Source organism: Miniopterus schreibersii (assembly GCF_964146895.1).
Source record: "Miniopterus schreibersii genome assembly, chromosome: 14".
NCBI lineage: Eukaryota > Metazoa > Chordata > Mammalia > Chiroptera > Miniopteridae > Miniopterus > Miniopterus schreibersii.
In genome coordinates, this window is record NC_138114.1 from 6,210,069 (window position 1) to 6,232,699 (window position 22,631).

Consider the following 22,631-nt stretch of genomic DNA (forward strand, 5'->3'; position numbering starts at 1 on the left):
CCAGACCCTAAGAGTGGTGATGCTGAGCTGGCCTTTCCCTCACCCCCGAATTTACTTGTCCACAAGTCCTGCACCTCAAGCCCATCCATCCTCTGCATCTTTGCGGCTAGCACTGCGGCCCAAGCCACTCTCACCTCTTGCTTGAATTGGGCCAGGACACTAAGCAGGACTCTAGGATTCATTTGAAAATCACAACTCTGGCATTTTCATCTCCATCTGCTTAACTTGTTTGTCTACCTCTCAACCAATTTAAACTTGGATGGTGAAAAGGGATACCATTTATTTACTTACGCAAACCCCATATATCTAGAATAGAACATATCCTAGAGGATATTAGAATTCTATGATATGTATACTTCTAACACACATAGAAGAGGATACACACATATTGATTTAATTTTATGTATCAATTTTAATTTATGTATTAAACACAAACAAGTTAAATTTGTAAGAATAGAGATTAATACATATGTATTTGTTGCTCTTGCCGGATAACCCTTCCCCAGCTCACCTTCTCATGCAGGCACTAAGTCCTGAAACCAGCAAACCTGTAGCAGCACTGCAGTCCTGCTGGCTTCTGCCACCTGTGGCCTGCCGCCTGCAGTCGCCTCTCCTGCGTAGGGATGGCTCTTCCTCTCTGTGTTGGAGTGGCATCTGCCCTTCCGCTTTGGGCAGGGTGTCCTGCCCACGAGCCAGACTGTCTGGGGTCTGCATGTGTTCTGTGGGCCCAGGGCCTACTGGATTGTTCCAGCCCCTGCCTCTGCTTACACATTTCCAAACTAAACCTGAGGCCATCGAAACGCCCTCACTGAAGACATTGCCCCCACAGACACAATGACTTTTGTGGCTGCCCCAAACACTCCCAGGTCTGCCCACCAGAACCTCCGTCCCCAGGAGCTGGTCCCACACAGAAGGGTTGTCCAAGGCCATGGGGAGCTTCCAGTAGGGCTACCGCGGAAGGAAGCCTGAGCTTGGATTTGGATATAAGCCAAGGAGACCCAATGCAAAGGGCCCCTGCGCCTTTTGCCCCCCGGGCATGTCAGCCTCTATCACCAGCAGAGAGAGCACTGGTCTTCAGCCCATTTCTCTGTGTTCTTCCCAATGGAGACCTTGTGTGAGATCAAACATAACTGGAGCCCAGAAGTGGTGCTGGGAAAATATGTCACGGTGTGGGGTGGGGAGAGGATCACAGTTCTGTGAAGCCTAGGGAAAGTAAAAGGATTACTGAAGATCCAGAGGCATTCCCCATCAGTTCGCAGGTGGCCCTGCCATTCGCAAAGCAGATGTCTTAATTAAAATGCTGCCAAAAGAAAAAAATCAATGAACAGATAGCTCACATGATGGTTTATTGTATCTTACACACGGAAAGCTGCTTATGAGTATCGCATTGCTGCTCTAGGTGATCAGCTAACAAAGGCTGCTAATGAACTACATTGTTATCAAGTCAGATGAAAGATGCCCTGGGAATTCAGGAAATTATTATAACAAGGCACTTTGTTATGTAATATAGCTTATCTTTCATCACACACAAGGAGAGAAACCCAATCCAAGAAGAACCAGTCCATATAACTACCTGCATTTCTGTTTAGTGGCAAAGAGCACCCCAGAGGCAGCCCCAGAAATACAGGTCAATACTGCAGGGCGGAGACATGTTAACAGGGGCTGTGCAAAGAACCTTTGGTTGATGCAAATAGTAAAAAGATGTTTGCTTAGCCCCTTCCTGGCAAGGTATGAACATTGTAACAATAACCACAAAATAATTCTATAAGCATAACAATAGTCAGTTATATCCCTATAGCTTTCTACAGGCACAGCATTGCTTTCTCAAGCCACCCTTTGTTGGCCCCTCATAGAACCTGCAGAGCTGCAGGCTCAGCCCATGGCCACAGAACCCGTCTCTCACTCCGGCCCAGTCTGCTGTTTCTTCTTTGGAAGATCAGTGTTTCATCCATAGGAACAGAGACTGCCCCAGGTCTCTGTGGATCAGGGCCCCTGAATGTTCACAGGGGGTTCTTCTGGCAGCTAAGAAGGTGAGGCCAACAGTTCTGGAAAATGCTGCTTACCTGCTGACAAGGTGGTGGAGCTAAAGAGGCTGTGTCTTGAGTTTGTCTCTCATGAGCATTTGCTGGGGTAGGTTCCATTGGCATGGAAGCAATGCCATCACAGAAGCGCAAACAGCTCTGGCGTGGGCATCAGGGTAGACAGAGGCCTGGTTGGCTTCCACCCTTCCTCACTCCTGGATACAGTGCTTATGCCTTCCTCTATTTAGTGAGTTCTTGCAGAAAAGAAGTGGTGATATCTTCCTCAGGACACAGGCTCTGTGGGTTCTGTTCACTCTGTTATTTGCCCTGGATATTGAATTCCATGTGAAGGCTCATCACCAGCTTTGGACACTCGAATTCAAGACATCCCCAAACTGCAGTGGGCAGAGGTCTGGACTGCCAGCCCCTCCTGAAGTGACTGCTTACTTAGACTTCAATCACTTGTTCATCTCTGGAAAGGAAGAGACCATCTGGAAGACTTGCTGACAGAGTGACTGTGCTCTAACTGATCATAGCATGTGCTTATGGGACACACAATTAAACAGGTGCGAAAGAGCTCATCAGCAAATCTTAGCCAGGGGAACATTTCCTCATGCAGCACAGCAAGGGGCCTGAAGCCCAGTGGCTTCTAGGTAAAGAGGAGTTTTTAGGTGGAGCTCAGCCTGAAGGTTGTTTTCTGCCAGCACCTCATCCACGGTGGTGACAAAAAGGGAAGAAGTCATTCCCCAAGTAATAGGCACATTTCAGGGGCAGGTGCCACTTTGTGTGCTTGAAGACTTTGCACAGGTCTGGCAGACACTAAGAGGAACAGACAGACAGACCTGTGGGAACGTAACTGGAAACTGATACCTTCAAGTCTCAACTACACGCGGCTACAGAGGGTGAGGCTTTGCTGTACTTAGTGTATCAGCTTTGACGGGGGGAAGGGCAACGTAGATATATATTAAAAACCAGGAACAGAGAAGAAAAGATCAGATCCCAATACAGCAGAGCATGGGCTGGACGTGGGGCAGAGACCCTGCTGTGGCTCCTCTCAGCGAAGGGCCTCGCCGACCCCTCCAAGGGGAGCCTGAACTCACACCAACACTCGACTGTAGTTTCACATGAACATTATCCACAGTTATAACAAAAGGACATATTTATGCTACATCGCATACTTGTTTATGCCCTTCCATTGTGTGTACTCAGTCTTAACATCTTGATGTTTAACTAACATCTCCCCCTGGGAGAAGACGCAACAATAGCAGAAAGATGGGGCCGAGTAAAGCATCGGTGCCCAAGCCAAGCCCACGCCGCGTGCGGGAGGCCAGGGACGGACCACGGTCGGCTTGCAGAGCTGAAGGCAGCAGAGCAGACACGGGGCAGGCGCGTCAGAAATGAGCAAGGACGGGAAGAAAGGAGTGGGGAAAGGGACTCCGACAGCGGCCGAAGTGCTGCCACGTGTCGGTGCTGCTTCTTGAAAGTATGATGGGCCCGGCCGGCGTGGCTCAGCGACTGAGCGGCGACCTAGGATCCAGGAGATGGAGGTTCGGTTCCCACTCAGGGCACGTGCCCGGGTTGCAGGCTCGATCCCCAGTCGGGGGCGTGCAGGAGGCAGCCGATCAAGACTCTCTCATCATTGATGCTTCTATCTCTCTCCCTCTCCCTTCCTCTCTCTGAAATCAATAAATAAAGATAAATTTTAAAAAGAAAGAAAGAAAGAAGGAAGGAAGGAAGGAAGGAAGGAAGGAAGGAAGGAAGGAAGGAAGGAAGGAAGGAAGGAAGGAAGGAAGACAGAAGAACACAGAGTTTAAGTCGGCCTAGAGGTCCAGGCTCAGCAGGCAGTTCGTTCTTCCTATTGCCTTTAACAAGTCCTGAGTTCAAGGGGCCCCTTCAGGTGTTATTAAGGGGAGGATCTTCAGTGGTTGTACCTAGCTGGCACTTGCGCTTGAATTTCTGATGCCCGAAGAAGATGGGCAGACCAGGAGAGCAGTCTCCCTCCATCCCCGATGGCCCAGAGCTGGGGAAGAGGCACCTGTGAGCTACCTCATGGGGGCAGTTGTTCTCTGATGAGGCAACAGTTCCTCTTCAGAGAGGTATGTCCCCAACCCCCAGAGAGCCAGGCACCACCTGCAGGGAAAGAGAAGCGGGGCAGGAGCTGGGACGGCCTTGCTGGCTAGACTAGCGGGTGACTGAGGCTGCAGACCTAGGCTGGGGATCAAGAGAGGAGAAAGAGTCCTTTGGAGAATGTAGGATTATGGTGGCTGCCTAAACCCAACACATCCTGTAAAAATTATACAGACCAACAAGGAGCGGAGCAAGAAAACAAAACAAAACTAACAACAAAGGGGCCTATACATCCTGGTTTGCTAGGCCAGCCCCCGGGGCACACCTGCAGAGGGTAAGCTAATGCCTGCTAAGGCTGAAAAGTCCCTTGACCGAATCCAACACACATTTCTGATTTTAAAAACTCAATAAAATAAAAATTGATGGATACTTTTTTAAATGTGATAAAATACACACACTCCAGTCCTAAAGCCATGTTCTCACTTAATGGAAAGCGATAGTGTATTTCCCACCAAGATCAGGCACAAAACAAGTCTCCACACGGTTTCCACTATTATTTAGCACTGGTGGTCTTAGCCACTGCAATCAGAGAGGAAAACACAATTAGAGGCATAAGAAATGGACAAAGACCTACAGTTTGGCAGATGACATATCATAAAATTTAGAACATGATAAAGGTGGCAAATAAAAGATCAAGAAGAAAACTAACACAAAAAATAACAGCATCCAATAAGCCCACTGCCACAGTGTTAGGTACAAGAGTGATCCAGAGCAACCTATGGCCAGGCAGGAGACAAACTAGGAAACTCCAATCACAAAAGCAAGAAAAACATGAAATAAACAAGAAATGTGAAAAATCCATGAGAGTAAAATGTGAAAATTCTCCCGAGACACGCAAAAATAGACTTGTAAAAAAATCTCTCTTCTGTGAACGACTGCTTAAAAACGTCAGTCATCTTCAATTTAAGACAGGATTGAGAGCAATCCCCCAAATACGAAGATGGTTGTGTCCCTAGGTAGATTCTGAAACTGACTGTGAAGTTCACATGGAAAATAAATATGCAAGAATAGCTAGGACAGAAGAGCAGGCGTGTGCCCCTGGGAAGGAACCCATGCCAGGGGGCGGGCGCAGGTGGTGGAGGGGATCATGAGGCCTCCAGAGCAAAAGCATGTTCTAGCACCTGAATAACCCCAAGTGCCCCTGGAGAGCAATGCCAAGTCTAGAACTGTCCAGGTACATGAGGGAACTTAGAACATGATAAGGGAGGCAAATAAAACACTGGGGGAAATAGGGTGGTTTTTAAAAATGATATTGAAATAACTGGGTTGCCATTTAGGAAAAAGTTAAAATTATATCTCTATCTCATACTACACACCGCAATGAAATGCCAAGTGGACAAATAAAAATATAAACCCACACAAGGCCTGGGGAAAATTTATATTTATATGCATGTATGTACATATAAAATATTTTTTAATTTTATAAAATATTATATATATGTAGAAAATTTTAATTAAATATATTTGGTAAAATGAACACAGAAAGGATAAAACAGAAACTATTGAAAATAGTTTGCTCAAAGCACAGTGGAGCCCTAGCCAGTTTGGCCCAGCGGTTGGAGAGTCAACCCGAGGACTAAAGGGTCCTGGGTTTGATTCTAGCCAAGGGCCACATACTTGGGTTGCGAGCTCGATCCCCCACCCTGGTGGGGTGCATGCAGGAGGCAACCAATCGATGTGCCTCTCTTGGGTTGATGTTTCTCTCTCTTTCTCTCTCTCTCCCCCTTCTACTCTCTCTGAAAAGCAATGGAAAAAAATATCCTCAGGTGAGAATTAAAAAAAAAAAGCATGGTGGAGTGGACAGGTATGGGAGCAAGACTTCTCTGAGTGTGTATGTTTCACATACTCAAAAACTAAACTGAAAGGATTAATTTTTGAATATCAGAAAGCAGACATGAAAACAGCAGACTAAGCCAAATGTTTCTCATTATATCAAATCGATAACCTAACACTCAGAGAAAATACATTCAGTTTGAACACGGAACTCCACACACACAGAAGGCTAACTTCTAAGGACAAAGGGGAATGGAAAGAATTCTTCAAGTTACTAAGTAGGTTTGTAGCTGTTCACTGTTGTAAATCTGAAAGTCTGTGTGTGTGATACAGCAAACGAGCAAAAGCCTTCATATGGTGGAGAAATAAGGTTTTCACTTTGTAGGAGGCCAAATAAAAATCTAAAATAAGAAATACTTAGGAAGAACTTTAAGATACTGAATTTGTGATTTTAATATACATTTCCTGACAGTCCATTGAGGGGGTGTAGAAGTGATAACGCCTCAGAAGCTATGAGCACACACTGTGCCCAGATCCCAGTTTCTAAAAACTATTCTGCATCAAAAAAAGGAGGCAAGGATAGAACGGAGGGAGGGAGGGGGCAGGGGAGCAGGGACCCTGGGGGAAGAGGGTGATTCCAGGCCTGAGTGAGGACAGTACAAGGGGAACCTGGGATACTGCGTTGTGTCGAAATCTAGGAAATGCTCAATGACAATTGGGGTCCTGTCGAAAGGCTCTGAGAAGTAACTTGTAACTGGACAAATTAGAGCATAAGAAAGATTCATGATGGCAATGAGCTAAAGTGCATTGAAGTTCATAGGAATAATATTCAACAAGTAAATGAAAGAAAAAGGGGGGAAAGAAAAAGACCTTTTTCTGAGAAGAAAGCCAGCTATGAAGCGTAGAGGGAACGCTGGAATCAGAACCTCAGTATTTTGTAATTCCCAATGCAATAGCTGATTCAAACAAGAATCATAAAGAGATATTAAGTTACTGGGTGAAGAATTGGTGAGAGTCAAGATGTTCACATGGTCTCAAAGCACCACTCTCAGATTATTTACTGGCTACAAAGGGGAAATTTGTTCTCAACAACGTGGACCAGCAGTTGCTTCCTTGACCAGGCGAGGCGAGCAAACCAGCACCGCCAGCAGTGGGAGAGTTTGGCATCGGTCCCTCCCGACGCATCAGTAAAAGATACAAGTGTCACTTCTGTGGCAATGTTGACAAAATCCTCAGTCTGAATTTACTCGGGAGGACACAATCTGACAAGTCCAAAAAATGGGGCATCGTACAAGACAACAGGCTCAGGTACTTCAAAATAGGGCAGCGATTTTCAACCCGTGAGCCGCAAGGATTTGTAAAACACGCAATACCCACCTACTGGGGGCACTGACCTCTCTTCTCTTAGGCTGTCAAGAAAATGCCAATGGCCAACACAACAACAGCTCTCTGGTGTGAATGAATCTAAATTATAACTATTTTTTTTGGTCAGCTCAGCAAAAAAATATAATATAATATACTTTTTGGTGTGCTGCAGAATTTTAGTAATCACTTTATGTGTGTCTTGAGATAAAAAGGGTTGAAAATTGCTGCCATGGGGAAAAGGCAGTGGTGTTGTCCAACAATGAGAGAAAATAGAGACAAAACCAAGTACAATGCGCCTGGCTCGGAAAGCCAGCTGTGAAAGACACTTTTTAAGCAGTCACAGAAATTTCAACATGGGCTGTGCAATAAGGATGCTGAATTATCATTCATTTTCCTAAACATGGCACTGCCTGGTGACTGTGAGAGATGGCGTGGTAACGTGTTTAGGGTTGAAATACCACGATGTGTACACTAGTTGTGAAGCAATAGATGTGTACCGAGGTCAAGCCAATGGGCAGATGCTGACTATTGGATCTAGGTGAAGGGTGAGTATGGTTGTTTTTATTACACTGTTCTTTCAACTTTTCTGTATATTTACATGTCTTTCCAAATAAGGGAGAGTGAGAGTGTTGGGCAGTGCAACACTCAGGCAAGCAGGCCTTGGGGGTGTGAACCGGGAGCCAGGGACTCGGATACACATGGGGGAGGTTCCTGCTGTCCCAGGGAGCAGGCGTCCTTCAGGGGGCCTGTGGCTGCGCCCCTTCTGCAGGCCCTGCCCTCTTGTCAGGCCCTGTCTACTCTGAGACCCCAAAGCAGAGGTGAAAAGCAGACGCTTAGCCAAACTGATAGTTTGATGACACAAAGAGAAGTGTGGGAGTTTTTTTCCATCAAGTGGAGTAAATTGGCCAACTGTCCGATTGGCCTCTGTCAAGAGAAGGCCTTGGTCACAGGAAAGGCAAACATCTTGCTGCTCGAACCCGGTGTCTCAGCTCTAACTGGGCAAATGCCCCAGTTTCGCTCTACACCTCGCCAAAGTTCCACCTACTAGGATTTTCTGCAGATGTCCCCAAAAGATGCTAGCTGCTGGTCTCACAGCCACCCTGGCACAAGGCCGCGTGGCCCTTGGCTAGCAGCCGCCTCGTTCTGCACGGGGCGGGCGGGGAGCCACAGCCACGAGGACGACTATCTTCCCCCTTTTCACTCGGTAAACGATGACCCACAGGATCGACTCACCTTTCAGAGAGGCTGAGCTTTGCCCTGCAAAACAGAACAACAGGACCAGCGTCACTTACCCTCTTTATGATGTCAGGACAGTGGTTTATCAGATCTTTCCCAGACGGCAGAAGGCACACGCAGACTTCTGCTGCGAGAACCTCTTGCTCGGCCTTTGCGTTTCCTCTGGGTCCCACTCCTCCTGGCTCAGCCTGACTCCATCTAGTGTTGGTTTCAGAAACCTGAGCCGTGTCCCTCCGCTCGGCAGAAATCCTGGCGCTTGCAGAGGGGCTCTGACAGGCCCCCGGGAGCAGCGCCCTGCGCGGGGTGAGGGTGTGTCCTGGGAAAAGCGCCGGGCCGGGGGGCCCAGCCACCCTCCTGTCCCCGTCCTGCGTTTCTTCCTTGCCTTCCTCCGCCCACCTGCCTTCCTCCTCGCCCTCCACATCCCTTTCCCTGAGCCTCACTTCCACTGTGTTTGCTGTTGAGAGATGATTCCAGCCACCTGGCCTGGACTGTGAAAACCGCCTCCTGTGGCTCTGACGTGTCAGAATGATCCAGAACTTACACACACACCAGCCTGAGCTGCTCCTCTAACATGGTCACGCACAGCAGCCTGAAGCCACAGTGACTGCGTGTCTGGTGTACTGTCCGCAGCAGCATCTTCACGCTCAGTGTGTGTGCCAGTCATTCACCACACATCGTCACAGCCTCCCCAGCCCCCACCTGCCAGGGCGCCCGCATGCACAAACACACACACCCGGGTGAAGCACTGGGCTTTGTGGAGTCTTACATTTTCAGGTACTAAATGTCCCTGAAACAGCCTGCAATGAGCTCTGGAGACTTTCAGGGCACTGGAGTTTCCTAAACCAAATGTCTTAACTCAGAGAGTGCCTCTTGGTGTGTGGGTAGTTTGGCTGGCCAAGGAGCATTGCTCACCCATGGGTGGTGGTAAGATCACTATGCTAGACTTTCCATCTGAGCCCTCCAGGCCCTTACACAGGGCCAGAGTTGGCCACATAGTCTGCAGCCGCATGCCCAGTGTGCCCAGAGGTGAGCCCAAGCCCTTTTGGCTACTATATCTTGTGCCACCCCCCTCCTCTCATGACACCTGCCCACAACCTAGAGGGGCAGAGAGTGGGAAGAGGGGGCCATGTGCATTGTAGTCCCCTAGGAAACATTTCAGAATGGAGAAAAGGGCTGGGATGACAGGCAGGGGAGCAGAACAGATAAAACAGAAGGAAGTGGTACCTCAGTAGCAACCTTACCTTGGGGCTTTCTTCTTTAGCATGATGGTATCTAAACAGAGAGAGCAGGGCATTAGGAAGGAGGCACTGTGATCCATGTGCAGCTCACTCAGTGCCAGGCAAGGGGAGGGGTCAGAGCCAGTTGGGCTCGGCAGGGCTGAGAGGTTCCCTGGGCTGGGGCCACGAGAGGTGGTTGTCTTGGGCCGAGTGCTCTGCCCCCGCCTGTGGCACTGTCGGAGCTCCTCTACCCAGCTCCTGTCAATGAGGTCTTAGCTTAGCACGCAGGTGAGACTGAGCCTTCCCTAGAGCCCCTGTCATTCCTTGCCTCTCCTCCACTTGCAGCTCCTGACATGTGCCTGCTCTGTGATGAAGGGGCTGGTTGCTGTCCCTCCTTCCTTGTTGTAGGGATACAAAATCAATGGTGAACAAACTCCTGTGACTAATTAAGCCCCTTGTGCAAATAGATGCATGAGGAACCCCCCAAGTGCCTCCACTCCCCGTTCCTGGCCCAGACTCCCCCCAACCCCATGCCTTCTGCATATCTTCACAGATAACCATCGAATTTTCTGGAGACACAGTGAGGCGCCTTCCTCCCCATCCTCAGGAAAACCTTAGGGAAACTGCAGCATCGTCCCACTATGCCTGGTATCGGGGTGGTTCTTACAGGCCCACCTTGAGAAAAAGAGTCGAGAGTAGCTATTACATTTTGCCATCAAAACTCACAAGCTGCCCTGGCCAGTGTGGCTCAGTTAGTTGGGCATCATCTCAGGCACTGTAAGGTTGCCGGTTCAATTCTTGTCAGTGCACACGGCTTGATTGTGGGCTCAATCCCCAGTAGGGGACATGCAGGAGGCAGCTGATTGATGTTCATTCTCACATAAATGTTTTCTCCCTCTCCCCTCTCTAAAAAATCAATAAAAAATCTTAAAAGAAAAAAGCACTCACAAGCTGACAGCTCAGCGTCTGTGTACTCTGTGTCACCTGCAGGTACCACAGGACACCAAGAACCACGCTGGATTCATGGAAGTACGACTCTAGTTAGATCATGAAAAATGATTTCCTCATTTATGAAAAAATGCAATCAGGCCCACTGGCATGGCTCAGTGGCTGAGCATCGACCTATGATCCGTGAGATTGTGGTTCGATACCCAGTCAGGGCACATGCCTGGGTTTCATGGGCTCGATCCCCAGCAGGGGGCATGCAGGAGGCAGCCGATCAATGACTCTCATCATTGATGTTTCTATCTCTCTTTCCCGCTCCCTTCCTCTCTCTGAAATCAATAAAAATATATATTAAAAAAAAATGAAGTCAGGCCACATAACCAATGCTGGCAGCCCCTTCCACCATCCACCATGCTAGGACCAGCCTCATCACCCCTGGGATAAATTTCATCTTTCCCACCTTTCTCCAGGAAACCTGATTCTTAGGAACATCAGAAGTGACTAATAGAAAAGCACAGAGACAGAAAGACAGACACGGGATGTGGGGGGAGTGACTGTATTCCTTATCGGCCCACTGTTTGTTTTTTTGTGGGTTATTTTTTAATCCTCAGCTGAGGATATTTTTCATTGCTTTTCAGAGAGAGTGGAAGGGGGGGAGAGAGAGAGAGAAACATCCATGTGAGAGAGAGACATTGATTGGTGGCCTCCCTCACGCACCCCCATTGGGGCTGGGGATTGAACCTGTAACCAAGGCAGGTGCCCTTGGCTGGAATTGAACCTGGGACCCTTCAGTCTGCAGACCGATGCTCTAACCACTGAGCCGATCAGCCAGGGCAGGCCCATGGTTTTTACTGTTTCTCTCCCAAGTGCTCTGGAGTGGCCCTTGGTGCCGTGCTGGGCGGCTGCCAGGAACATGTCCTTGTCAGGAGCAGAGCCCATGCTGAGAGTCACCGTGTCCTTACCGTTGACGCCCATGTTCATGCTCCTCATGTCTGAGGAGTCGTAATCGAACAGGTGCTTCTTGATCATGCAGATCTTCAGGGCCAGCGAGCAGGCCGATATGGCGAAGCCCAGCGCCATCCCGATGATGGCGTACCTGATGTCTGAAGGGCAAGGAGGAGCCAGTGTTGCTTCAGCTGGTCACCACCCTGCCAAGGGCCCCACAACGCCCTTTACATTCTGGATGAAGCCCAAGTCAGGCGTGTGGACCTTAAAATTCTGCACTCTGACCCACCAAGGAGGTCGCCTGACTTCCCACTCTCCTGAGGGCCTGTCCCAGGCCCTGTCCTCTCTGGGAACCCTGCCTGGTCTCTTCAGCTGGGGACCCTTCATTTCTCTGGCCTCCTATAGCCCTTCCTCACTTACACTTTCATGAGTTCTTTTGTCAGGTCTGTGTAAATTGCCAGCTCTGATGAGCGCTGAAAGCACAGGAATGAGACTGGGCTCCTGGGGGAAACTGCACGCAAGTGGGCACACAAGGGCTCACTCCAATGCCAGGTAACGGTGGGTTGGGCTGGCATGGAGTCCACAGCTTTCCCAGAGGAGGTGACATGCAAGTTGAACCTTGCCCTCTAGGTGAGCTCTGAGGGGGAGAGGAGCTGACTGTGCGGCAGGGAGAGAGAATGGTAGGGCACAGAGCTCGGCAGAGCCTGATGCCCCAGGGCCAGGCTGCAGGCATGGCACTCTGGGTGCTGGAGCGGCTCATTACAGAGTGTGGACAACGGTGGCCCTGGTGACTCAGGTCTCCTTTGAGAACAGGCCCCTTTGAGGACAATGTCCCCGGGATAAAGCTGCATTAGCCACTCAGGCAGGCCTGGGGGCGAGTGCTGCCTTTCCTATTCTGTGATAACTGGTAAGAGACTGACCCAGCATGCCCCCACCACCTAGCTAGGCCTTTTGGGCTACCTCATTCTGGCCCCTTGCCTCCCACGCAGAATCAGCTGGGCAGGGACCTACCAGTTTCGACCTCAGAAGACTTTTCCGTTGCCAATACTTGAGCTCCTCCAACATCTGCAAAGAAAGAAACCCCAGAGTCTGGTTAGAGCAGAACTAAGCCGTGAGCAGGCAAGGCAGGGCTGGAAGGCCAGACCCTGTCCCCAGCAACCCCTCCCACACATCTGGGAAAGCCTGCCACTCTCCTGCTGGGGCACCACCCTCAGGAGCACAGAGTTGGGCTCCTGGTTGCCACAGTGTCTCGGAGCCTTGCTGGAATGTTAGAGCCCCCTCAGAACCCAGGCCAGGAGAGAGGCCCCACTGAGTTCAGTGAAGCCAGCCCTTCGACACGGCTCCCCAGACCCGCACTCACCCTTGCCTGCCTCTCCAGCTGCCTGCATCACTCCCACAAGCCCTCTCCTGCCAGTCAGTCTGAGCTGCTTCCAGTGCCTCACAGGCCCAGATCTGCTGCCCCCAGGCCCTCTGCCCAGCCCCATCTTCTCGCTTCTCCTTCATCTGGTCTTGGTTGCAGGTCACTTCTTCCCATACCTGGCTCAGTCGCCCCTCAGGGTCCCCACAGCAGCTGTGCTCACCCATCACAACTGACCACATCATTTAACAACTGACGTAGCACTGCTGTGCGTCAGACGCTCCCCTGAGAGCTCCTCAGCTACTAGCCCATTGACTGCATCTCCTGGCTGGTTTCCCATGGGGCTGTGCTTTGTCCTGTGGGGTGTTCTACCCACAGCATTTGACAGCAGCTGGCACATAGGAGGTACTGATACCCATGTGCTGAATGAATGAACAAATGAATGAATGAATGAACGAATGAATGAATGAAGTGGCATGTTGCAAGGTGTCTCACTCTTCTAGCCTGCGATTGAACTCTTAAGACAGGAGACGAGTCTCACAGCTGGGGCTGCCGTCTTGCAGGCAGATCCTAGCAGAGCTAAGGCAGAGCTGTGGCCTTGGAGAGGAGGGCACACGTTAATTGGCCACATATTGGTGCAGCACTTGCATTAATACATTTAATACTCGCAGCAATGACTGTGAGACCTGCACTATCATCGTTGCCACGTGATGAATGAGGACCTGGGGCACTGAGGACCTAATGATGTGCTCAAGGCCAGGGGACACGGAAAGTGATAGGGCCCAGATCTGAGCTCCAGGGACACCCTGCAAACACAGTCCCAGGCAGCTCACTAACAGGATGACGCCAAAACACAAAGGCCAGGAGCCAGAGGGGCTTAGGCAGCGGTGAGTGGATGGTGAGGCCTCACCCTGATTCTCAGGTTCAAGCTCTCAGACAAAGGCAGAAGCAGGAAGAAGCATTACATGGTTTCTCCTAAAAGGGAGCAGGTGACTTTGTTGGGAGAGACCAGACCTTCCCAAGCTTAGTTCCAAGAGAAGTCCACCTCCCCAGTCCTGACCGCCTGGAGGTTGGACAATGGCTGAGGCAGGTACCCATGAAACTAGCAAAGACCAGCAGTGACCATGCTCAGTGCTGCTCGGGTCATGTGCTGGGTTGACACTCCACAGAAGACATCTTCACTTTACATGTTTTAGTGGGGGTGGGAGCATCGTGATGGAGTTTAGGATTTGTCTGGTGGCCTTACTCGGTAAGTGAATAAAGGTAGGGGATTCTGGAGTAAAAGTCCACAGCCTGTTCTGCTCCCAAGTCCACTTGGAAATTCAGTGGCTCCTCGCCTTGCTCGGGAATGCATGCCCCACGTGGGGCCTGTCCACTCACACACCCACCAAAGACATCTCATGTACAATGTGACACGGTTCTGTCAGTCCTCTGAAGCCCCCGCTGAACTTCCTTGTTTCTGTACAGTAACTCTTTATGTTGATCCTGCCACTCCAGCTGGGTTGAAACCATTTCAGGGATGGGTCAAAGCCTTGGGTCTTGCACACAGCGTAGCGGGTTTACTTGGGTTACTAAACCAAGTGGCTGTGGCCGGGAGCTGACTTGCAACTGGATGCCTGAAAATCAGAGCTGGTGTGTAGCACACTCACCCTGGCTCCTTCCCCAGCACAGTCTGGTCTCACTCTGCCTCTACTGCTCAGAAGGCAGGGCATCCAGTGTGTCCTGCTCCCTGGAGACAGCCCTTCCCTCGCCCCTCACACACAGGCCTTTCCTGGCCCCCACCATCGCTCTCCACATGGAGCAGGCAGCCTCAAACTTCATATAAGCTCAAGATGAAACTTGAACAGAGAAAGAAGAAAGGACACAGGTCAGAATGAGTGAGATGAAAAGAGCCAGAGAGCTAGAGAGCTAGAGAGAGACACACACAGAGAAATGCAAGGACATGTGCGCACACAGGGACATGCACAGAGGCTGTGCCGGAGAAGCTCAGCCTGCTGGCAGGAGGCCCACAGGCGGAGAGGAGGAAGACTGTCTAGTGTCAAAGGGCCCAGCACCCAGCATCTTTCCTCAACCTTGCCCACCAGCAGTAGTCCTGAACTCTCACCCCTGGTCCTCTCGGGCAGGGAGCCCATAGCTGGGGCTCGCTTGAGCCCCTACTGCCCCTGCCCCCAGGGTCAAGACCCTCAGTCACTATCCTCCATGCATCCTGTGTCCACCCCAAGCCCTGAGGCAGCCTCTAGTTCTTGGCCCTAAACAGACTCTCCAGGCTGTTCTGCCTGAGGCCCAGGGACTGAGTGCCCTCCCCCAGGGCCACTGCTCTGACAGCTGCAGGCACTCAAACAGGCCACGTCCCCTCCAAGGAATTCCTGCTAGCCAGCCCACCGCCACTCAGAGGCAGCCTTTCCCCTTCTTAGGGGGGCAGAATCCCTCCATGCGGCCCTCCCCCTGCACTCTGCATCTCTGCCTTGAGCTCCAGTGAGCCCCTGGGTGAGCATCCATCCTGAGCACACTAGCCCACTGACCCCAACCCTGCCCCTGCCAAGGTCATGAGTTGGGGTCACCTTCCTGGGCCTTAGACCCCTTGCAAGTCCCAAGTGCTGATCTTCCCTGCCTCTGCAAAGTAGCTGGAGGATGGATGGCCCTAGCAGAGCTGGTCTGTGAGCACAGCCAGAGGGCTCCAAATGCTCCCACATTCAGATCTGTGAGACACCCAGGAAGAAGCCAGGAGCCACTGCACTTGGAATTCTCTGGGTTCTCTGCAAACAGGAAGAGGGAGCTTAGCATTCAGAGGACAGGCTCTCAAACCCAGGGGAGATCCAAGGGTTTGATCTGAGCAGGAGCTGGCTGTTCCAAGGCTGGTCTCCCTGGGGACACGCAGGGACACAGTCAGCCCATAGACTCACAGGGCACAGTGCTGGCCAAATCTGACTTGGCTGCTGGCGTTCCTTGCACTGTCCACACTGAGCCAGGAGCAGAGGGCAGGCGCAGAGGCCCCGAGCAGAGAGCTGGGGTTGCCTCTCCCTGGGCGTGCTGAGGTTCCAGGGTGGCCTTACCTACACAGGGATGCATGTACCCAGGTCGGGCCCTGAACCCAGGAGCTCTCGCCAAGCACACACTCGATGCTATACCTGCCCAGAGGCTGCTCCTTTTTCCAAGATGCACAAAGGCACTTAGGGCTCTGTGTCTAGGGTTAGGGTCTCTGCTTCCTCATCATGCCCACTGGGACCTGCTGTTGACAGATGACCTGATACTCCATCCCCCCAAACCCACCAAAACAGCTGGTTTCCATTTCCCTCTCTGCAGCACCTCCCAGCTCAGTCCTGCAGAGCACAGACTGCTCTCTGCAGTGTCTCCCCAGTGAGGAGGAGCCTTCTGCAAGAGTAAGTGGCCTGAGGCCAGGCAGCTCCCGGGGCCTGCTCTCCTTGGAGGCAGAGGGCAGCTAGCAGAGGGGGGCAGCAAGCAGGCTTGCTCCGGGACAGGTGTGACCGGAAGGCACCACGTGGCCTTGCCATCTCAATTGGAATCTGAGCCTCTGAGAGCCCATCCCTGACATGCAGACCCCGTGCTGTGCGCATCTGTTGGGCCCACCCGCAGCGGGGGCGGTCTCTGCAGCACCCTTATTTGGTAGAATCAGGCTGTGTGGTTCAGTGGGGCAGTGGGTGTGCATGGCACTTGGTCGTTCTATATGAATCTGAACTAAAAATAGAGAAAGGCTGCCCTGAGTGTTTGTCAACCAAGGCTGGGCCCTTTTCATCTTGGAACTTAAATATTGCAGAATGACTTCTAACTTTAGATTTCATGAATTCCAACATTCTCAGCTAGAGGAAGGAGTTTCAAATATCTAGAACAGGCATCCATCTCCTCCTGACTGAGTCCACATGTAGGAATGAGGTACCTGCAGTGAGTTCTGAGTGGCGCTAGTGCCCAGGGGAACCCAAGAGCAACCCAACGCCTGTGCCATGAAGGAGCTCACAGAATGACAGGGAAGACAGAATTATACCAAAGAGAAGACCAGTATCACTGGTGATGTCCATCACCTGGAACCTCGCTCTCCACAATCTGGAAGAAGTCTGAACAGGATGTGTGTGGTGCCACTTGCTGTGTGACTTGCCCACCTCCCTTCACCTCGACCCCTTGCTGCTGGCAGCACCTGGATTTTCCTTTGGGGAGCCATCGGCAGGTGATTCCCCCAGAGCTGGCTCCAGGATGGACCTGTGACCCGTACCTGATTAATTAGCACAGCCCTTGCTGTCAGCAGTGATTGGTCAAACTGCTGAGCGTGAAACCAGAAGTGGCTGGAAGTGACACGGTCACGTTTCTAGCACTGAGTGATAGCAGGGCTCAGGAGGAAAGTGAGGGTCAGCCACAGAGAAATGAATCAAGTGATAACCTTGCTCCTGAAAGTCTGAGAGAGGGACACTCATGCAATACCCACACACCCTGTGTGGGACACACATGGACACTCCTGCTGTCACTGCTGGGCGCATCTGTCTTCCCCACCTGAGGCCACGGTCCAGGTACCAAGCCAGGATCCTGCTGGAGAGAGGGCTGGAAAGGGACTTGGAGTGCAGAGAGAAAGGGGACAGTCCAGTTACGCTTCACGTCATGGTTTGATCCTGGCCTCACTTTTCTCACCTGAAGGTGGGGATGTAGGACCCTGACATACAGAAGGACTCCCCAACAGTTCTTTTCTTTCTGCCCATTTGTTCTGAGCCCCTGCAACCTCAGCTGGCCTCGGGGGTCCCACGGGAGCACAGGCCTGCTTCTCTCACTGTGCTGGTTTGGGTGGTATGGGTGCCAACAACCCTGTTTCTTCCTCAGAGATTATAGATGGGTCCATTTTTCATAAAAGCAAGTCAGTGGCCCTGGCCATCCCCACACCCTGCCGGGGCTCTTTGCGGCTGGAAATTAAGCACACAAAGCCTGAATGTGGACTGGAGGCTCCATGCCTCCCGAGCAGATGCTGGAGCACCGCGAAGCAGGCCTGGGTTCCGCGCGGCTCCTACCCCAGTGTCTGCGGGCTTGCACGGGGCTCCAGAGCCCTCCTCTGACCCAGCTCTGACTTGCAGAAACCACAGGCTCCCTGTCCACAAGCCCAGACACCACATGAAATTGCTCTTCCTCAGTGTCCTCTTCCGGCTTCATTAGAGACTGCAGCTGCCAAACCTCAGCTCACCAGGACACCCCACTCTGGCTGCTGGTGCCCCTGCTTCCTACGAAAGCACCTGGGATGGGGCACGACCCGCAGCTGCCGGAGTTATAAGTTCCAAGAAAAGGAAAGCGAAAGAAAACAAAGGAGAGGAGAGCCAAGCAGAGATGCTCCAAGGGGAAAGTGGGGGTCTTGGGACACATCCTGTTGCCAAGGAGCCAGGAGCACACTGAATCAGCCAGAGCACCCCCTCCCAGCGCCTCCTCAGCTCCTCCTGGCCCTGGCCAGCAGTGGCCCCAGTGCCCAGCAGCCGGGCAGCGAGGAAGGAATGCTGCGCACAGGGGCCCTGCTAACACATGGAGGTACACTGCCATCAGCCACCCAGGACGACTGAGCGGGCCTAACCCAGCCTCAGGAACCAGAGGATGTCACCTGGAATGTTATTTAAATTGAAAATAAGCCCGGCCGGGCGTGGCTCTGAGGTTGAGCATTGGCCTATGACCCAGGAGATTGAGGTTCAATTCCCCATCAGGGCACATGCCCGGGTTGCGGGCTCGATCCCCAGTAGGGGGCGTGCAGGAGGCAGCCGATCAATGACTCTCATCATTGATGTTTCTCTCTCTCTCCCTCTCTCTCTTCCTCTCTCTGTAATCGATAAAGATATTTTTAAAAAAAAAAAAAAAATTGAAAATAAAAGGACAAGTAGGATCGGGTGAAGGCGGTGGGGGAGGGTGAGAAGCGGGCAGGCAGCGAGGGTGTCAGGGCAGAGGAAGAGGCCTGAGCAACGGCCAGGAGGCTGGAGGGAGCGCCGGGGCTTGGGAATAAAGAAGGCAGCTCCGTGGGTCAGAGTAGCTAGGGACACAGGGAAACTGAGGCTCTCAGGGCTTTTCAGAGAAGGGGGTACTGCCAGCCAGGACGTGGCCACTGGGGGGAACTGGACATGGAAGCTATGGAGGGCCCCCGGGAAGACGCAGAGGCCGACCTGAGGCCAGGAAACAGCGGAAGATGCTCCAGCTTCCAGGAATAGCACTGTAACTACGACGAAAACAGTAACGGTGGGTGACCAGATGGGATCAAAACTTGTGCCGACTTTGTTTTTCCTGGACAGTTTTCACTAATTAATTCTTAAAGATTCACACACTGGAATTACAATACTCAGCTACAGAAGCCAAACCGATCAATACTTTTCCAGGCTAATGGCGGGGCTGGAGGCGGGGAGCTGGCTTCAGCCCCGGGTAGAGCAGGGTACTCCAGGCCGGGGAGCACTCCCAAAGGGAGGGTGGGCAGAGTGCTCCAGGTCCATGCCGGCTAGGAGGCAGTGACATGCAAAAGCTGTCACACCTGGCAGAGCTCACATGCCTCACCTGGCCGGGGAAATGCTGAACATTTGAAGGAGTCAGAGGCGCTGGCAGCCAGAGGAGCTTGAGGCTGCCCTGGTGGGGCGATGGTAGTGCAGGGACCACTGGACATCAGGCCCACAGCTGGACACCCAGCTAACCCTACTCCCTGGGGAGCGTTTGCGCCATCTTTGAACATCTCTGTGGGGGCCTGAAGCCTTCCCATGGGCCCACTGTGGGTGGGAAGGAATGATACTTGGAACCAGAACATGAGTCCCTATTTGGCTCCTGTCCAGCCAGACACGACGAGCTCCAGCTCCCTGGCCCCCTGCAATGGGCTGCCCACAGGAAGCCTGCCCGGCCACACAGAGTGTGGCTATGAGACCCCTGGAGTTGCGTGGGTGCAGACTGAGGTGTCCTCCACAAGCATCCAGACACCTGCTCGGGACGGGATCCTCAGATTCCCGGGGGCTGAGGGAGATGTGGAGAGCAAAGCATGGAGAGCCGAGCAGCGCTGGCAGGTGTGCAGATCAGAAAAGAGACAGGCCTCCCCATCAAGGGCTCAGGTCTCTGATGTGAGGACAAGCCGCAGAGCCAAGCAGAGGCCTCCACAAGGTTGCAGGACTCCAGGTGGGGGATAGCTCACCCACACATCACTGGGGCTTCAGACCAGAGAAGGCCTGTTTTCAAGGCTGAGACTTGGCAGAGAGAGTGGGACGCTGGAAGCCGCACAGAATGACTAATGAATGCTGGTGAGTGTGCGGATGGGAGAGCACTGCACAACCACTAAGTGGTGGGTTATTATGATTCATGCAGTATTCATGCTGTGCTCTTCAGCCTCTGGGAAGCTTTGCTCAGGAGTCCCCCGGGCCTGGGGAGGAAACCTGTGCCCAGGGGGCGGGGCTGTGGGCAGACCCCTGGCATGGCCCAGGGGGAAGGGGCCCTGATGTTGTGGAGAAAGCAGCAACACCAGCCAGCAGGAGAGCCCTGGACCTGGGCAACACAGCACCTGCCTTCATCTACCAGGAGAGTCTGCAACAGGACTCATCTACTGAGTCCTGCAACAGGCCAGGGTCTGCGCCTGGCACTTCCATCTAGCTATCTTCTCTAAGGCAGCTTCTAACATTTGCAGAGCCCAGGGCATGCACATGTTCAAATACTGAAAAGTTGTCAAGGAAGCCACACATAGGCCCAGCTCACTTTCCCCTCAGGGCCCTGCAGTCCGCTCCCCAGGGGTGACATTCCTCAGGGGGCAGCTCAGAGCTGTTGAGGTCTCAAGGGCTGGCAGGGTCTTCTGGGCAAAGCAGGAAGACACTGGGCCTGCTGGGCCTGCTGGGATGACTGGACCCCCCAAGACTGGGAATGGGCCCCAACTAGACTCCCCATAGTTCCTTCCACCAGACAACGGGTTCCAGGGAAACTGGGTCTGCCCAGGAATGCATGCTGGTTGTTGAAAAAGAAGCTCTCCTACGCCCTCTCTGGTTTCCAGGGCCCTGTGCAGGCTGTGGCTTCCCCTCCGGGTTATGCCACCCTAGCTCTCAGCTGCCCAGGGCACACACAAACCTCTGTCCCCATGTCTGTGTGCCCACCCAGTTCCTGAACTTCCTAAAGACTCTCCCACAAGACCAACGGGAAGCAAAGTCTTTGTATTTGGATGTGTGTGTAAGGGGGCCTCTAAAGGCAACTCAGAGGCCGGGGTAGGGGCAGGGGCTCTCTCCTGGGACCATAACCCTCATTTCGCCCAGAAGCCTCAGCAGGTGACATGCCCTCTCAGGGTCACACACCTCAATAGCAGGGCCCTGGGGTTTGAACCCGAGTTAGCCGGGCTCCACAGAAGTGTCTCACATCAGCACACAGGGCAAACAGTCTCCACACTGACTGCAGTTGCATCATGTGTCTGTGTGGCTCACCTGGAGCTTAGGACCGTCTCCGCTCTTCATCCCCAAGGTCACTTCAGGGACCCCCTCAGGGCCCCATAGCTTTCTGAGGGTCAGTGCAGCCGCCCCGTCCAACACTGCCTCCTGTGGGGCTGAGTGTGGCCAGCCGAAAGCTGTGACAGACGCCGCCCCTCAGCCGCACCTCTGCTCCCAGGCCGAGAGCCGCTCCCAGGGGAAGCCGGAGCCCGCCCCGCAGCGGGCCTGGGAAGCCGGCAGAGACCTGCGGCGTGGCCCTCGGCAGCCAGCCTGCCCTCTCCTGCCCGAGAGTGTCCCTGCTGCAGCCTGCCCGCGACTCTGCGGCCAGGGCTCTGCCCCCATGGCTGCCAACACCTGTAGGGTAAGACCACCTTCCTCCAGGGCTCAGCAAGCCTCCCCCACCGGCCCCGGCTCACCTCGCAGCCTCAGCTCATTCCCCTCCAGTCCAGGCTGCCCGCACCCCTCCTGTCTCAACCAGTCTCGTCCCTGCAGACCGGGGTCTGGAAGCTGAGTCCCCTCTTCATGCACTAATCAACTCACAAACAAGTGCCAGGCCCTGGGTATAGTGAGTGGGGGCTTAGCGAGACCAGATTCCCCCCTGACAGAGGCGGGGGGAACAAGATGCCAGGGAAACAAGATGCCAAACAGACACGCGTGAAAACAGGGGTGCTACTGGGGTTGTGAGGAGCACTGTGAGTGAGCATCTCGGGGCCCTGGGAAAGGGGCAGTGCAGTTCCACACAGGGGGGAGGATATGAGGAGGCCTTGAGACTGGACAGAGGCCTGATGGATATTTGTGGGCTGGGGGGCAGAACACTGGGGTGGGTCACATGACAGAGCTGGGGCGCTGTGCACCCAGGAAACACTTCAGTCTGCCCTGGCAGCAGTGGGAAACTGCTGAAGGATTGCAACCAAGCCGACGCATAATCAATTGGCTCTCAACAAAACTCTTCCAGGAAGCCCTCCTAGATACCCTAGCTTGGATTAAGGAACGCTCCTCTCTTTCTCTGTGTGTCCTTTGTCTCAGCACTAAGCACACCACTTTGCAACTGTTCTCCTGATAGACTGTCAGCTCTTTCAGGTTGGGGCTGACTCACTTATTTTTGTGTCCCAGAAACACCTGGTGAAAATCAGCATTTGCTTAATGTAAGAGAAAGCCCCTGTGCCCATGTGTCCGATCCTCTGGGGTAGCCCACAGCTCCAGGCCCTTCATGAATCCCTGACAACATGGCCCAAGGGTTAGTACA

At 52.7% G+C, this 22,631-nt stretch overlaps 1 protein-coding gene across 1 annotated transcript in view; it reads right to left on the reverse strand.

Annotated features, from left to right (window-relative positions):
- Positions 1 to 1,330: 1,330 nt before the first annotated feature.
- TMEM273 (transmembrane protein 273) overlaps positions 1,331 to 22,631 on the reverse strand; it is a 33,531-nt gene continuing 12,230 nt past the window's right edge. The window contains exons 2-6 of the mRNA XM_081158034.1: positions 12,641 to 12,694; positions 11,647 to 11,787; positions 9,764 to 9,794; positions 8,520 to 8,543; positions 1,331 to 2,493 (exon numbers count right to left, since the gene is read on the reverse strand). Of these exons, the coding sequence (XP_081014160.1) occupies positions 2,469 to 2,493; positions 8,520 to 8,543; positions 9,764 to 9,794; positions 11,647 to 11,787; positions 12,641 to 12,694 (275 nt within the window). The 3' untranslated portion in view covers positions 1,331 to 2,468. The remainder of the gene's footprint in view (positions 2,494 to 8,519; positions 8,544 to 9,763; positions 9,795 to 11,646; positions 11,788 to 12,640; positions 12,695 to 22,631) is intronic.